The sequence below is a fragment of the Ptychodera flava genome, chromosome 4 (assembly GCF_041260155.1).
Source record: "Ptychodera flava strain L36383 chromosome 4, AS_Pfla_20210202, whole genome shotgun sequence".
In the NCBI taxonomy this organism is placed as follows: Eukaryota; Metazoa; Hemichordata; class Enteropneusta; family Ptychoderidae; genus Ptychodera; species Ptychodera flava.
This window is the reverse complement of record NC_091931.1, coordinates 4411364-4429594: the sequence shown is the minus strand read 5'-3', so window position 1 is coordinate 4429594 and position 18231 is coordinate 4411364. Positions and strand designations below refer to the sequence as shown.

Below are 18231 nucleotides of genomic sequence, written 5' to 3'. Positions count from 1 at the left end.
TGAGCTGACAGGATCGAAGAAGACCAGTGCAAAGATTCAGCTGACAAATGTCACTCCTAATAAGCTATGTGACAATGCTATTTATCCTTTTCTCAACTGTTTGTTGTCATCTTTTAGTCTTGTCAGTGAAAGTGATGTTTTAAAGTTAGTTTTAAAATCATCTTCTAAATCGTGCATTTTAGATATTTTACCAACTGAAGTTTTTAAAGATTGTATTTATGAAATCGCTCCGTTTTTAACTCACCGTTTTAACAGCTCGCTTTTATCAGGTACTGTTCCGTACGTTTTTAAAACTGCATTTATTAAGCCTTTGATAAAGAAACCTAGTCTTGATAACAATATTCTTAAAAATTATAGGCCAGTTTCAAATTTATGTTTTTTGTCCAAATGTTTTTAGGGCGTATTGTCGCGGATCAATTGAAAATCTATTTATCAGAAAATAAATTGTATGCAAAATGCCAGTCAGCTTATCGTGCAAATCACAGTACTGAAACTGCATTGCTTAGGGTTCATAATGATATCATGACAGCATTAGATTCACGAAAGGATGTCATTTTGGTTATGCTGGATTTATCAGCTGCTGTTGATACTCTGGACCATGAAATTCTTCTCAATAGATTGCAGTGTCGTTTTGGAATAACAGGTTCAGCCTTACAGTGGTTTCGTTCCTATTTAACAGGCCATGTTCAACTTGTTCGTATTAATTCCACAACATCACAAGATGCTGTTCTACGATTTGGTGTCCCACAAGGTTCTGTCCTAGGACCTTTACTTTTTACTCTTTACACAACTCCTCTTGATGATATTATTTCTTGTCACGGCCTAGATTACATGCTTTACGCTGACGATTCTCAGATTTATGTTGTTTGTAGTAGTCCAGACGATGTTAAGTCGGATCTTGAATTATGCATTGATAATGTGCGTCAATGGATGAGGTCAAACATGCTGAACGATGAAAAAACTGAGGTAGTTCACTTTTCATCGCGTTTTAAGAGAGATGTGACTAAACTTGACAGTCTCAAGATATGTACTTTCGATGTTACCCCGTCCATTACAGTTAAAGATCTTGGTGTTCTGCTGGATTCGAATGGTTCTATGTCAAATCAAATAAATAACACGTATAACTCTGCCTTTTTTGCATTGTACAAAATCGGTAAAATTCGTTCTTTGATAGATACGCCGACCACAAAAAAATTAGTACATGCTTTTGTCACATCACGACTAGACTATTGTAATAGCCTGATGCATGGGATTTCTGACTATCAGCTTAAAAAAACTTCAGTTAGTTAAGAATGCGGCCGCAGTCTCGTAACACGCACTGAGAAATGTGAACACATCTCACCTGTTCCATTCAAACTTTATTGGTTGCCAGTGAAAGAGAGAATCAAGTTCAAAATTGTGCTTTTTGTTTTCAAAATTCTTCGTAGCGAATGTCCACAGTATTTGCAATCATTGGTAGCTATAAACATCCCTGAGCGTGCTCTCCGTTCATCTAACAAAATACTTCTTACCACGCGTGACGCTAGGGGCACTACAGTTAATTATGGCTATCGTGCATTTTCAATTGCTGCCCCATTGTTGTGGAATGAGCTTTCTTTTGATGCTCACTGTCTTGGTTGGTCTTGTGAATCTTTTAAACGTTGTCTTAAAACTAATCTTTTTTAAGCAGTGTTATAGTACTTATCTGTAATTTTTTTATTGCTGAAATTGATTTGAGGTCATATCTATGTGTAATTTTATTATAATGTACAGAGCACTGAGACGTAGTGTAGTGCGCTTTTAAGCAATTATTATTATTATTATTATTATTATTATTATTATTATTATTATTATTAAAATAATTTATGATTTAGATGCTCCTCAAAATTGACAATACTGGACGGTTACCCATAAAATAAGAGTTTTAATATCTGAAATTTTGGGTGTAACAATGACAAATTGGGTGAAAAATAAATAATTCCATTCGCACATTCTTTCATTTAAATTATATTCTTTACTGTTTAAAGTTTGTATTATTTTACGATGAGAATGTGAAAATTTAGAAAATCAAGTATGGTGACCCCATTTTGTCTTGAATATTTGATTATTCTCATATGAGGAAATTCAAAAATTCCTGACACTTTCAAGTGTCCTGGTTTTCCATATCATGTGTTGCTCACTGGCCTGATCTTACGTTCAAGTGTATCGTACTGTCATACGAGCGTCATCAGGGCAGCTGCATTAACTTTGATTATTTTGACAAAGTTTTTATTTAGTTTATACAACTGCGTTCTTGTTGTACTCCCCACAGCATGTTTACCGATGTCCAGTATTCAGCTTGTCAACACAGCCTCAGCTGTGTATGTGTACAGTGCATTTGTATCATCGACAATTAAATGACTTTTAATCTGAACTCTAATTCAATTATCACCTAATACATATATATATATATATATATATATATATATATATATATAGACTTTATCGACAAACTGAATTTCAGCATATTGTAGGGAGACAGCAAGAAATTGTACTTTATATATTGTATTGGAAATATTCGGAAAAAAAATTATCAACAGTAGTAGGGTCTGCCCCGTTACTAGTTTGTTTTTTACGAAAAATTATACATGATAAAATTTTTTCGAGATAAAAGTCAGAAAATGGGACGAAATTGTTCTAGATTTTGTTTAATTAATACTAACGTTAGAACAATTGGATGACATTAAAATGTTATTCTTTTACATTGAATTACGTACCAAACCTTGGAATCGGAAAATGTAAAAGGTAAAAGGGAACCCAAACATATTTGATAGTCCCTCTATAGGTAATGAAAAACTTTCAAGTTCCCCTCTTTACTATTCCCAAAATTTTCGAATCTCCCTGAATTCCCCCAGCCCCCTCAACGTTTTTGTGAACGCAGCATATGCTAGTACACCCTATTGAAATCATCATTGCTGTCGGAACGAATGACTGTGGTATGACAAAGCACCCTGATTCAATTCTTGCAGACTTCAAGTTGCTAGTAAAGGAAGCTAAGCAGATCGCCAACGGTAAAGTGACTATCTTCAGCATCTGTCCGAGAACTGATGATCAAACCGTTCAGTCGCTTATTGAGGAGGTAAACCACCTGCTGTCAAAGCTTTGTGACAATGAAAGATGCTGTTTTGTTGACAACGACTCCTCCTTTCGTTACCGTAACAACACCATCGTGTCATCACTCATTCTCCGTGACGGCATTCATTTGTCATATTCTGGGGTTGATCTGCTATTACGTAATGGAAACCTCACCTCTCTCATTGCAACACGAAGGAAACCAACCATTCGTAACCGCTCTCGCCTCTCTTCTACGACAGCCCAACGACAGCGAGTATTTCATGATTAAGGATCTGGTCCGTAGTCCGCCAGGATAAGCGTTTTCACGTAAATAGCCGTTATCGTTTCACTTCTCGACACGCACAACAGTATTATGGTAAACGGAGTTTTGAAAATGGCAACTATAGAGATCGACAACGTTCGTCAAACACTTCCAGATACGCTCACAGAATAAGGTGTTACCTTTGCGGCGAAGAAGGACACGTTCAACGAGTATGCCGGCATGGAGTCGCGGTAAAATGTTGGAATTGTGGTCAACTTGGCCATAAACAAAACTCGTGTAATATGCGAATCAATTAATGCCTCGGCAAAGAAGATCATGCCGGTGATGGGTCAACTCATGTGAACAGAAATAACTTACTTTCCTTAAATAGGAAGAAGAAAATGATTTTTCAAAAAAATATCTTTGTCTGTATTTCAATCGCAAGGTCTTGTTCTACTCTCCAAGGCATGCATAAGGGACTGGTCACTTTCTTTGGCCTGGGGGCGGTGGATTCATGGGGTGGGTTTCACCCTGTTTTTGACTTTGTTGATGGGGAGGGTCATTGTGTTTTTGAAATGCCCAATAGGGGTCAGCCACAAATTTCATTATTCAGTTGCATTTTTCGGCGCGCCCTTCGGGCGCGTAACTTTAATAACAATAAAAGATATTTTTAGAGCCCCGTCCAAGTGCGAAACTTTAATATATCAGACATATATATGTAAGAGATATTTGTATGTTTAAAATATCAAATATCAAACATACAGGCCTTTGCTGCTCCCCGTTTCGATGTCCGGTATGCATGCACACATTGTGAAACGGGGAGGTATTAATTAGCAGCAAAGGGCTGTATCTTTCAGCATGCCCTTCAGCCGCATGACTTCCATATATCAGAAATATATATATATATATATATATATATATATATATATATATATATATATATATATATATACATATACACACACATATATATATATATATATATATATATATATATATATATATATATATATATATATATATATATATATATATCAGAGATATCTGGATGTTTAATATTTTTGGTGAGCCCTTAAGGTGCAGTACTTTAATATATCAGAGATATATGTCAGAAATGTCTTGATGTCTGTAAATTGAAAGTCTGTTTTGCAAAGTGTAATAATCATTATGAAATCTGCAGTTCATATGAATAGCATGACAGGTTCCTGATACTTTTCTGTTTCCTCTATGAGAATTCAGTGTTAGAAAGCAACATGCGCTAAAAATATTTCATAATCACATTTTTCTTACAACAGTTCTGGGCATCTGGTTATGCCTAAAAATGTGGAATACATTCACAGCTCTTTCAAAATACTGTATTCAAACTTTAGAATTGGATGTATTCAAACTTTAGAATTGACACATTTAAGTTTCTATCTTACAACTGACATGACAACAATTTCATTAAAACACAGAATGACTGAATGTTTAAAATATACCCTGTTTTCAAAAGTTGAAATAGGGGTCAGCCACTTTTTGACGTCAGCGAAAAATAATCCACCCCCCAGGCCAAAGAAACTGACCAGTCCCTAAACACTGACTGTTTAGCTTGTCAACTCAGCGTCTGTACGTGTGTAAAATGCACACTGTCAGTTATCGTTTTCAGTTTATTCTAAGCCCGACCAGGATTCAGTTGTCAACAATAACAATGAAGTCTACACATTTACAGGCTGAGTTGACTAGCTGAATACTCTCTCTCTCTCTCTCTCTCTCTCTCTCTCTCTCTCTCTCTCTCTCTCTCCAAGGTCTGCGGGATAGAAAAAGAAACTGGAGCTGACATTAAAAACAAAATAATGAAAACAAGATAAAAAAATTCTGACCGTTTAAGCTTTTGTGAATAATGTTATGGGGAATGAAGTTTGGTATCTTGACTAAATTCGTACAAGCTCGTCAAAGTGATTTCCCCCTCAACTGGGTAGTGTGGAAGTCAAACTACAACAACTGTGCCAGTCTACTGTGATTTGTTTCATTTTACTTCGCACTAAAGGTAGCAGACAAAAGTACAAATATTGGATAGACAAGAATAAAGATGAGGTATAGAGGAGTTTATTAGAGGAGTTTAGTAAATCTTACTTGTACCTAAATCTTATTAATTAAAATGGAAATATAACACATCTTCTGATTTTATGCAGTCCGCATTACTTTATTACTTATTTCTGCCTCAGAGTATACGTAGTTCAATGATAGTCATTCCTTTCAACGTTGATTTATAAAACGAAATATTAACATGGTGAATTTAAGTGTCTTGAGAAATGTGTGACTAGTTAACCAATTACTTAAGATGGCGATTGTATTCACGAGAAGGGAATAGAAAAACTGCAGAGTCAGCATTTTCGCCAGTTCTTTTGTAACGCAAGTAATAACTTGTCATGTAAACGTTGTTTTGAAATCTGGCACGTTGTCATCCGACCAACCACGTTTATTCATTTTTAAATGGCGTCTTTCGCTGAGAATGTTTCGGTAGGTTCCAAAACAATGACAATTTTGCGATGTCGACGTCAAATATGATTTTGCATTTTTTCGCGCAATTCGCAAGTCAATGTATAAAAGTGAGTGATTCTGCATCCTCTACTTGACTTCATCGAAGTTGGTATTTTGAAGTCCTTGAAAATCTAAAGTAAGGAGCGTATAAAATTTGTTTATGAAGAAATCAAAACGATAAAATTTTAATATTTACATAAGAAAAAGCACGATCCTCGTAAATCTTCGATCAGAGTCAGAGTGATTCCGAGACTGTTCGAAGTCGTGCCATTTCCACAGTGTAGAAGCGAGACCCCTATAGTTGATTTATGGAGAAGATACGCGTTACGTCACTATCTCGAAGTTCAATATGGCGTTGAGTGGAGGTAAATACAAAACATGCATTGCGTCGTATGGTAAAGTGGTCACTTCGCGAGAGGAACTGAAGACGAGGACACTCATAAGTCCTGGAACAACATTGGTAAGTCCAAAGAAAGTGTAATTTTATGTACACTAATTTTCGGAATTGATGCTGCCATTAATCAATGTGCGAGTAGTCTCCGGGCCCTATGCAAAGTTTTGCCTGCATGAGGCTGTGGGTGAGACGGCAAATGTTCTGCTGTCGAAACCACAATACAAGTAAAGAAAGCTTCTAGCTGAAATACTACAGCTATCGAATGTGCAGACGTTACCGTGCCAACACACAAAGGTGGACTGGAAAGGGCCGCAGCCGTTTTTAGCGACGAAGTTACGTAACTGAGGAAGCTTATAGGGTTGGGAGAGGCAAAGTTGACGTCATTTCCGTCAACAACTTCCGTAAAACTATTTTGTCACACCACGTGATCAGTGTTATCTAAGGACTACAGCATACCATTCACGCTGCACACTCACTATCAGCGAAAATAGTATCGTGTTGGATTGACATTATAATTGAACTTTAAGCGTACGTGTGAGTGTATTGGCTTACATGAAAATGCGATAGACAATGATGGATTTACGTTAGAACGTCCATGCTCGATGAAATTGTTTTGTTCAGTCGGTGTAAATTACGAGATTGGTGGATGTGGATGGACATCTTGCGTGCGTTTGGTCTTTGTCTGACATGCATGTCGTTTCGATCTCCTTTTTACTGTGCAGAGGAGAATGAATTACGTTCCTCATGGGTTTCAAATATGTAAAAAAATACGAAGTTTTGAGTGGATTTACGATTTCGTTTGCAAAATTACGAGCGAAAATTTCAGCTTCCCATTCATCGGCGCGACCATGCAAGAAACCTCAGTCTCCTTCTACCGAGCTCCATGATCACATGTTGTACCACACGAACTTGAAAGTCCTCTGAAACACTCAGTGTGTAAGCGTGTGGAAATTTTCGTTGTGTTTTTTCTCATTTAATTTGGCAAATTATCAGCAAAAAACTCAATAATTCAAGGTAACCCTTTCTTCTCAATCGCCTTCTGGAGTTTCAAAGTCATACCAACGAAAATGAGTGAAAATTTCAGTGCAAAAATCGTGCATCGGCGAGAGTAGAGACTGAGAGTATTCATACAGAAATAGCCCATGTTTCGAGCTTGATTTTCGTGTTTTTCGTTTGAATTTTGGCCAAATAGTCGCTTTTTAGCGGGTTTTGAAATTTTTAAAGCATCTAAAAACATTAAAATGACTTTTCATTAACAAACGAAATAAAAAAACTGAGAAATTCAATTATTTATCTACAAAATAAAAATATTTTGGCAAGTGAATCATGCAGCTAAAAAGTGAACAATCAATGTTTTGGACGAGTACGTAGTGTGAGCGATTTTCGTGGGGATTCCCCGACCGTCCATTCATTGCTGTGGCGCTCGAATACGCACGCAGTCAGTTTCTGTGAAACGGGATGAAATTTTCTTTCAGGCGAGGCGTTTCAAGTTACTCTTGAGAAAAGTTACTTATTTATCAGTTGTTGTTTTACTGTTTCATGACACATGTTTTTGATTCAATCATTTGTTGACCTGAAAAACAACGATATTTAGTACTCTTTTTCAACAGACTTTTAGTAAGTAGCCGCGGTACAGCTGTCAAAATACTATCGTTTTCAAAGTACATTTTGAGTGAACTTTGTAAATTAACATTCTGAACCATCGTGTAATGTTATGCTTGTCATAGTATCTGCAATTGGCACTGCATGAAAACCCTATAATACTTACAGTATTAGCATGGATTATTGCCTGTATTTTAGCTGAATACAGGCTAATCCATGCTAATTTCAGAAAGGATTCACCATGATACAGACAAATTCAGAATGGATAAACAAGTATATGCACTCTTTTGAATACCACTTTAATACTTTGCCTGAATTTGTCTGTATTTATGGTAAATACACATTTTGGATTTGTCTGTATTCGTCTGCATCTTGATGAATGCATGTCTGAATTCATCTGTATTTTTATGTGTACATCAAGCAAGGGAGCAGCTTTCTCATTAATTCAGCTTGATTTTGTTTGTGTTTCATACAGATAATCTACATAATATCGGGGTATATTCTAACGAATTTACTTTTCGATTTTCCTTCTTAAATGATGGATTACAACTAGATATTCTTTTCATATAAATTCCTGATAAGGTCGTGGTTGCACAGTTCATCCTTGCATGCTGAATGATTTTTGGAAGCACACAATTATTCAATTAGGAATGTTAGTATGATATGACTCGCCATATCAACATTGCAGCTAACTGCAGTACATGAAATACTCCTGAGTTACACAAACAGCAAAAGGGATTCTTAAAGCTTTGATTGGACATTAGAAAGGGCAAAAATTCACACTCTTTCTCGAAAGTTTCATTCATTTGTATGGTTTAGCTATGGGCCGTGGCAGAAAGAGGATTAAAGGTGACTTAACAGCACTCTCACACTCTCTATCAAACACATACACACATTTAAACATGGGCATTAACTTTTCTATTTGCTTATTTAATAACCAACATAAATAAAATATGTCTTACATTAAAGTTAACCTTAAGAAAAATTACGTTAATAAAAATTCATCGAAATTGCAGAAAAAAAATCAATACAATAGCTTTCTCATTAATTCATGTAAATCCCTGATAAGGTGATGATCACACAGTTCATCCTTGCATCCTGAAAGATTTGTAAATTGTAGAATTTGGACTGGTAAACCATGGTGGACAAAGAGATAAATTCACTGTCTGAAGGTGTTTACATAAATAAAATATGTCCTACGTTAAAATTAATGGTGAGAAAAATTACGTTAATAAATATTTGTCAAAATTGTAAATACAAAATAAATACACAAAAAAGAATGAAATGATTATTGCTGAGGAATTACATAGCTTTCTGTATAGAAATTGATTGGTCGACATCTCGTTGATGGTAGACTACATCGGTTTCTTTTTTTAACCATCCTACTAAAAACACCCTTTTCATCTAATCTGTCATCTAACTGCTTTATCAACTGATTCAGTGGTTCTGCCCTCCAGCTGGTGTTTTCAATATAACAACATTTTCTTCATCACATGGTTCTTCATCTGACATCAGCTCAGCTTTAACATTTTTCCAGAAGTCTTTTTCTTCTTCACTTATCACTCTCTCTCTTCTTTTCAGAGTCTGTAAAGAAAATAAAAAAGTAATGAACAAAGGAATGTTCATCTCACTACAACAATTTAAATTTTTACTTGAACAATTTTTACACGCCTACTAAATCAGGCCGAATCTGCAGTGATATGCTTTAGTGTCATATTCAAGGTATAATACGCCTCTGGGAAATATTCCAACCCTGATAATCCTACCATTCTTTTCTGTCTTATCACTTTTGGAGAAAGAAAAACTTTTGTATTCACCGTCTTAGGGGCCGTGGATAATTAAAACACACGCACGGCAAATATAACTTCTGCATTTAGGGGGAAGGGTTTGGCTGTATTTTGATTACTGTGCGCAAAAATCGCACTACATGTTTTCATATCAACATCTCGCTCCACCTTTTCCTGTATCACAAAATATCACTATACTGTTTGGCGTGTACAGACAGTGGATTTGGTCAAGTATTTCTGTCTGTTGGTTCTCCACTAGGTGACTGGATGCTTTATGTTGTGGGTTCGAACCCGATTGGAAACACTTTATATTCTTAACAAGGTATGATACAGAATGAGGCCGGATTGGATTTACGCACTTCCAAACTTTTGTTTAGGAGGGGTTGAGGCCAAACGCACTTTGTTTTGTTTACCACGCATATGCTTTAATTATCCATGGCCCCTTAGTTTTTTGAAAATCCTAAATTTGATTATTCCTCAGAGTTAACACAGGGATGGCAGCCATCTTGAATTTCAAATATCGCAAATTATTGGGTAATTTGTTTTGATAACTCCAAACTACGCAAGGTGACCTCTGATTTTCATTGTCGATTTGGGAAAAGAATGGTGTAAAGTTTAATTACGGAAAGTTTGAGCTAATGTTCAAGCTTTCCCTTTTGAGGCGCTTACTACCTTAAATGACACATTCTGGGGAAAATACTAGAAATTGTCATATGTGTTGCAAATGTGAGAAGAGAACCTAACAGGCTGGCGACCTAGCATACTTCTTAAACTTGAACATCACCACTCTAAAATACACATCAATTGTGGATATTGTAAGGACTGTGACAAGAAGTTTAGTTGACACATGGAACAAAAATACTAATAAAGAGTGAAAATGATATACTGAGGCGTACATGTGAAGTCTTTGTAATGGATGCTATGTTTGTAAATTAGGTTCTACTCAGCCAAACATACAAAGTTAGATGAAAACAAGCTCTCAATAATGCCAATGGATGAACATAGATAACTGCCCTCTTCAAGAATGAACTGTGCAGTGAAGCCTCTTCTTAATAACTTCTTTACTTATTCACTACACTTCTCTCAAAAACTGATTACTTTCACAATTTTTGAACCTGTTTAAAAGTAGAAACATTAAAACAAAAGACAGATTCACAAGTCATTTAAAAAATGTTGCTACCTGCCATCTTGTGTATTTCCAATTCTTCTGTTCTTGTTTTTCCTTTTCAATGCCAAATCACTTGCTTCTCTGTGCTTCAATCTGGAATTTTCGTAACTTCTGCGAATGGCCACTGAAAAAAATATAGCAATGAGTTACTTTTACTGCCACACATGATGTTATCTTCAGAGAAACATTCACATTCAACTACAATAGAAATCTCTGCTTATTTAGGTTCCTTTTCAATCAAATTTAGGAGTGTCTCCATATACATGTACCTTGTATTGTCCAATACATAGCAAATGTCCCCTTACAATGGATTGTGATGAAAAGTTGGCAATACGAGAAGTCATACATCTAAATTGAGGAGATATCAACACTGTCAGGCATAATTGTCTTGGCGGCAATATCAGTAAATAACAAAGAAATCAACTCTACAAAAGTTAAAATATTGTCTGGAAGGAGGTCACATGTAAACAGAACTGCACTACACATTAATACATCCCACTAAATGTCCAGAAAACATCATTTGCAAATGTTGTTTGTGCTGATCTGGTGGTGCTGTTCTGGATATGTCTGACCTCCTTCCAGACAATGTTTAAACTCCAACAGATTTGATTTCTTTGTGAACGATTGAATTACCACTAGATGAGTGTTATACCTGACAGTGTTGGCGACTCGTCAATTTAGATATAGTTTGTCTACTTCCCATATTGCCAACTATTAATTGCTCACTTACTGTACAATTGTATTGTCTACTACATAGGTACTTACTCTTATACTCCTTTTCTGAGAATTTATCTCCAAACTTCATGGACAACTCTGCATATATTTTTTCTCTACTTGATAAATTATGAGCTGTATTCCACCTTAAAGGAAAAGTGAATAACGGGAAAATAAATCATCAGCATTATTTGACAAAATAGGTTTTGGAACATGCAGGTATATGTAATTCACTGTGTAAGTATGGTAGCTAGATTAGCATAAAGGTCATAGTGACTGTTGTCTTATCAAGCAAAAGGAAGTTCTCACTGCAGCACTTATTTTCCATATTTTCCTACTGCATGTTGACAATTTTTTCATCCATGATACGATAATGCCAAGCAGCACACATCCATTTATGAATACATCTTGGTTAAAATGCAAAACATTGAATTACATAACAAATAAAGTCACGTCTGCTTTGTTGAAATTCCAAATATATGGTTCAGGAATGTGAGAATTACACAACATTTTCAACCTTCACTTGGAATCACAGGTTGTAAAATTCAATATCAAATGTTTACTTACCCATCTGGAACTTTAAATTGCATCTCATCTCCACCATTTGCCTGAATATTTTTTATCTTCATCTGTTGAGGAGCAAATGTCAAACAAAGTTACGAAATGTTAATGTAGAATGTGCCTGGGGACAGATATTCGGACTCTCAAACTTCTACAATTCTTTTCTGATCTAGATATTGAGGAGGTTCATTTTAAAGCTCAAGGAGGAAGAAAATCTTTCACTGTCATAGTCTGAATTTTTTGAACATCAATGTGTAAACTCTGTGGGATAACACAGAGTTTACACATGGATGGCATCCATTTTGAAATTCAAATATCGCAAAATGTTGGGCAATTTGTGTTGCTAGTTCCAAACTATGCATGGTGACCCCCCAATGTCATTGTTGATTATGTGAGAGAACAGTTGAAAGTTACATTTAGGAAAATTTGAACAAAAAAAAGTTACCGGTAAGTCTTTCACTTTTGAAGTGCATACTACCTTAAACAGAAACTTCCCCTACAAAAGCCGGATTATTGTAAATCTATGTAAATATAAGAAAGCCACGCTACTGATTGGACGTGTTTTGTCCAAGAATCCCATAATTTTGCCATGTTTCAGGTGTTCATTATCATTGAGCCTTGCATATGATGTCTGTGAATATATAGCAACTAAACTTGAGGTGAAAATAAACTGAAAAAATGTTCCGTTTTTTGTCGGAGAATGCATACATGTTTCAAAATGTGCTCCCTGTATGACCATTTGACCCCTCTTTGCATATGTCACAGAAGTGCCCATCATGATTATTCAAATTTATCATACTGTCAAAGCATGCTATGAAAATTCAAAAACTCCCTCACAGTGTATGCAAAAACAGGCATTCTACTGACAGAAATCAGTTTTTTTTTCAAAATTAGTCATTCTTATACTGATTTTACTTGATCAGATTACATTTCAGATAAATACTGTAAACGTTATATATATTCCAAATAGACACATATGCCGGTATAACCCATTCTTGCTTTGAGTACTACATGTAGCCCCTAGGACAGTCTACCATTCATATAAGACGATAACACCATGGAGGTAGCAGTATATAACACTTACTGACAACTCTGGTGGGGTTGTGGTCTTCTGATTTTCTTTGTGGCCAGACTCTGTTCTACACACATTCTGCTTTTCTTCCAGCCTGCTGATCTTTGCCAACATAAGAGTGAATTGTTCTCTTAATTCAGAACGAAAGTCACATCCATCTCTTCTTTCATCTTCAGCAATGTCATGTAGTGAGTTTAACCCTGCCATCATTTCCTGGAAGTCTATAAGAAAAAGCATACACGAGCAAGGTAACAAAATGACAGTGTGAGTTGAATTTTCTTGACTACTGAAACATCAAGTTTTGCTTGCAAATTACAGTTAAAAGAGTAACAAGTTTGCAATGTTGTCAAGCATAATGATATGCCCTATTCAATGAAGCTATAGTGACAGTTTTGAAAAAAAGCATCAAGAAAATAACAGTTTTTCATTCTGGATCCTTAATTATCACGTGGCTTATGAGTGGAAGAACCAAAAAAGTTCACAGCATTACTATTTACACCTCATGTAATCCCCCTGTAAAAGTTAGTTTATCTACTTAAGCTACCCCTATTGTCTTTAGACTACATAATTTTGTAGTATCACAGTCCCTCTATCACGGTGATCGAGGGACCGTGGCAGCACATTCGATCTTAACTTCTCATGTAGCAATATGCAGTCTTTTAAACTGGCATCGGTCTTATTTAATGGAGTACAAATGGAAATATTCTTTCATTGAGAAATGCTTTTTTGATTTTTTTAACTACTGAAGAAGCATTATCTTGAGAACTTCCTACTTTAAAAGACAACAAGTGAATTTGCATAACAATCATCTGATGAGGGTAATCCTTGTTCACTTGGCCTGCACATCCTGCCTTAGAGAATCAGGCAAAATTGTTGGTAGTACTTTTTTCCTCATATTAAGTATTAATTTTCGTCTAGTTGCGTTTATTTTTCTGTAATTTTAACTTCTAATCGTTCGGCAAGCAATCACGTCACTGATAAAAAGTAAAAGACGCCAAAAAGCTAGAGCAAATCTTTGTACACCTCAGTTTTGTTTACGTTGTGCGGCTGCAAAGAAATAAAAACATGTTCTTACCTCGTGCATCAATATCTGGCGGAGCAATGCCGCTGATAGGAGTGTTTCGGTTAAAGAAGGACGACATTTCAGTCAATGAGCGCCCTTCGTCGCTGGACTGGCTCGAAGAATAGAAATTGATGTGAGTTGGGACTGCCCTGATTGGAGCTGAACTGGCATCGCTTGTGACAGACCGAGTTGCAGCAGTACCGCAGGTAGCTCTCGGCCGTATCGGAGTGGATTGTACCACGTTATCAGCAACCTGGTCAGCCGTAAATCGGCTTGTTACTCTTGATCTTGATCGACCGCTCATGACTGCTGAACTGAGAACTGTTGAAACTGCTATCGATGAAACTGGCAACGTTGCGGAACAGCATCTACTCTACAGCTACCTGTAGCACGACTGAAACTCTAACCTTCACAGGGACGCTAAAAATGTTGCTACGGAACGCCCCCTGAGTTTCTCAAAATTATCAATATGCAATTCTTGACCACGGAGTGACGTCACTCACCTCACGCACGCGAGTGAGGTGAATTGGGATTTGACTAATAAAGGACAGTGAACAATGCAGAAATTATGTGACAAAGGACAGAACTTAGTGTTTATCATTGACATAATGTTGAAACTTTGAATACTGGTGTAAAGGTTGAAAAATCCACTCTTCAATATTTTGTTCTCACGGCAGTGTGACGCAAAAATGACGTAAAAACCCGCAAGTTCCCGGATGTCCGCGGTCAAGAATACAAGTGAATTAAAATCTCTACGATTCACTGACAAGTTTTATTTGCATTTCCCGAGTAATTACTATATGTACATATAGTCTGCTTGTTTTTATGTGAATGTATACGCATATCTATTTACAAAATTGAAATATTAGTTTCACAGGAAACAGCGGTCAGCTGCTGCGGCCGCATCATGTGCCAGCGAATGTACTTATAAACATTGACCTAGAGGTTCCGTTTTTGTCAAAGTTCAACAACAGGTACTAGTACTGTACTGTTTCAACAGTTCAAGCGGTTATAAACTACGTACTGGTCTACAATGCGAAATCTTTGCGTTGGCCTAAAGAGTGCGGACATTGCTTCAATGTTTTGGAAAAATCGGCATTTTATGCGCACAAAAGACTACATTTCAACTTTGAAGAAATGAAGTGGCGTATTGACCCGAAAGTGGCGCAATCACGTCGTCGAGATACATGTGCTGTGCATCAAATTGTAGTGTCGATGAAAATGCAGTTCTGTAGAAAGGGTTTCACAGTGACGACAAGCAGTATGTTACCGACTTCCCAACATGCATAAAAACAAGGTCCGTTTAGACACTGTATAGACATATAAAGTGTCTGGCCTTAAAGAATCATTTTCAAGCAGTGTTTCTTTGATTTATTTAGGAAGTAAAACTCGCAAGTTCACTGAGTCAAGATGTACCATGTACACTACACATACTTTAACATGAGGTGTGCTGTTGATCTTTCTCAATGGCTGACAAGACATGCAGTTCATTCAAAAGTTAATTTTGAACATGTACCCCACTAAAACGCCCTCAAGATTCCAACAGTTTGGCTTTTGATGTGTATGCAAAATGAAATGTACCAGAAACTTTTTCTGTTTCACAATAGCAGTCTTCCCGAAGCATACCAAACGCTGCAAAGGTATTCAACTTGTCAATTGCGTATACAGAGCGTGGCGTGTAAAATTAAGTACTCGATGCCAGTACAAAACAATGACAAGGATATGACACAACTTCCATGAACATTATTTTAGGAAAGAACTGTAGCGATTCACTTGAGCATTGCATGGCTCCATGCATGGAGGCGGAGGTAGCTACTACCTCCATGAGCATTGTCACTGTCATCGTTCGATCAGATATCGATAATAAATGAGCCGACAAGTACCCGTGTAATGACTTCGATTCTTTTTACCTCAATACTTCAACAAATATGTCACGAAAAAGCGATTAAACATTAGTGGGCACAGTACGGTGCTGATACTCATGGAATGGACAGACAGGCAGATGAATCCTACCACCAATTTGCATCATACCCTCCTCACAGTTTTTTCCATATTGTTCTCCAACTCCAGCACCAAACATATTCTGCAATTATCAGCTCACAGGGAAACTAATAGTGTGTGCATCTTAGCTAGTCCAGTTTTTTCACTCGGTTCTACTGCATTGGCGTGGCAGAATCGCCAAAGTGGTTTGCTATCTGTGGAACCGGTCTTATAGTAAAAAATCAACTTCTGTTGTTTTCGTTTTCAATAATCCACGCGGGTATTGTTACTCTGCTCATGGATGTAAAAAATACTCTATTTTTTCCATGCTCTGCTCATTATAGCGTGTACCCTCTGATAAGCTGAGGTTTACTCGAAACGTTGAAGACGTCTGAAACAAAACCAGCACAAAAATTGCTCTCGAGATTGCTCTACGCCAAAAACTGACAATTTTATGGTTAAAAATGAATGCCAATAGATAAGTGAACAACGATCGATCTATCACAGATGTAAAAAAAGAGACACCCATGAATCGATCATTACGTATAATATTCGCATTAAAGTTTCAGCTTACATGTTTTGCATTGACTCTATCCTGGCTGTATTTTTTTACTTCACTTGGGTCAATTTTATTCAAAAAGTATTCAAAACTTATTCGTAAATATTGTGCATAGACTGTGAATATGGAGCTCCTTTGTTTAGCTCCATGGTATGAAGACGATCCCGTGATTGACAGCAGAAACGTGGACTGACGGCTAATGTGTTCGGTACACGTAGAACTCATTTTACAGTACGTTCCACTTGACCACACAACAAGAGAAAACTAATATTAAATTTATCCAGAAAATTTTCTCCCTCAGTTTCAAGTAGAAACGGCTAGAAAGATGTCATGACAATTGTCTGTATGAGCAATGTCTCACGCCGTGACAGGATGAATGTATTTTTTATTCGGCCAAAGAGCCCGAGCAGAGCTCTAGCTCTTGTCATGGTTATCACTAGCAGATGCAGTGGTACCTTAAAGTTCTTGATCCAATGGTACAGTTCGCAAGCCTAGAATATAACATGACTAGATATTAAGCTTTTTGGCACTACAAGTAGCGATTTTGATGTTGACTCTTGTGAAATAAGAACGGTAGGCTACTTTATCCAGTAATTTTGTGTTGTTCCGTTCACTACCACATTTTGTCGAACCTATTGCGAACTTACTTTATCCAAGTCTTTTTAAAAACAACCAGCTCCAAAGTGCAATGAATGGCCTCTTTGACAGCCCAGGGCGAGAAAGAGTTTGTTTAAAAAAGAACGTGATTCACACATTCCTCCTGATACAGAGGTAGAAATGGAATCCTTTCTGCTGATCACTGGACAAGCCATTTTAACGCCTTTCCCTTTATGTTTGTGACAAGGGTGTTCTGGCTTACACAAATTTTCCATAAACTGCTGCAAAACTTACAAAGTCTCTGCAGTTGACAGTTATCGGTTGTATGTTTTGGAACAAACTTTCAAGCTTGCTATAAATTGTTACAGCAGTGTTGTAAAAGCAGCCAGCCGGCAGGAGCTGTACAATATTTAAACATGTACATATATACCTGATTATTTCCAAGACAATGTCCATCATCATGTGTGATTTGTACAGGCTTAATGTACAACGTTTCATTCATTACCCTTCCCGTCAACGACACAAATAAACCGGAAACATGTCAATTAGCTTTATTTTTGGCTAGCGTACATCGGTGGCAGGGCTGGTTGTGTTTTGGAGATGCAAGGTGTACTAGTGTACAATTTTTCACGGAGAAATGCCATGCCAACCATACCGGTTACACGATGTTCAAGGCTTTATAGTAATACCTTGGGGTCCTACTTATTACTGCCCGTGACTGCCCGTAGCTGCCCGTAGCTGCCCGAGAACTGCCCTAGGGGCAAGTAGGCCAAATTTCGCCCATTTTAACACTAAGCCAATAGGTTTAACTTATAATATGCCCAGCCAACAAAAAATATCATTGATTTGGTGTTTTCTGTAGCAGTTTTAGAACCCGAAA

At 36.9% G+C, this 18231-nt stretch overlaps 1 protein-coding gene across 1 annotated transcript; it reads right to left on the bottom strand.

Moving 5' to 3' along the window:
• Nucleotides 1–8759: 8759 nt before the first annotated feature.
• On the bottom strand, nt 8760–14608 carry LOC139130728 (uncharacterized). Its single transcript, XM_070696509.1, has 6 exons — nt 14228–14608; nt 13165–13373; nt 12087–12148; nt 11571–11665; nt 10818–10929; nt 8760–9434 (listed from the first exon to the last, which is right to left on the bottom strand). Exons 1-6 carry the CDS (start codon nt 14517–14519, stop codon nt 9428–9430), a joined length of 777 nt encoding a protein of 258 aa, XP_070552610.1. The 5' UTR covers nt 14520–14608; the 3' UTR covers nt 8760–9427.
• Between the last annotated feature and the right edge of the window lie 3623 nt (nt 14609–18231).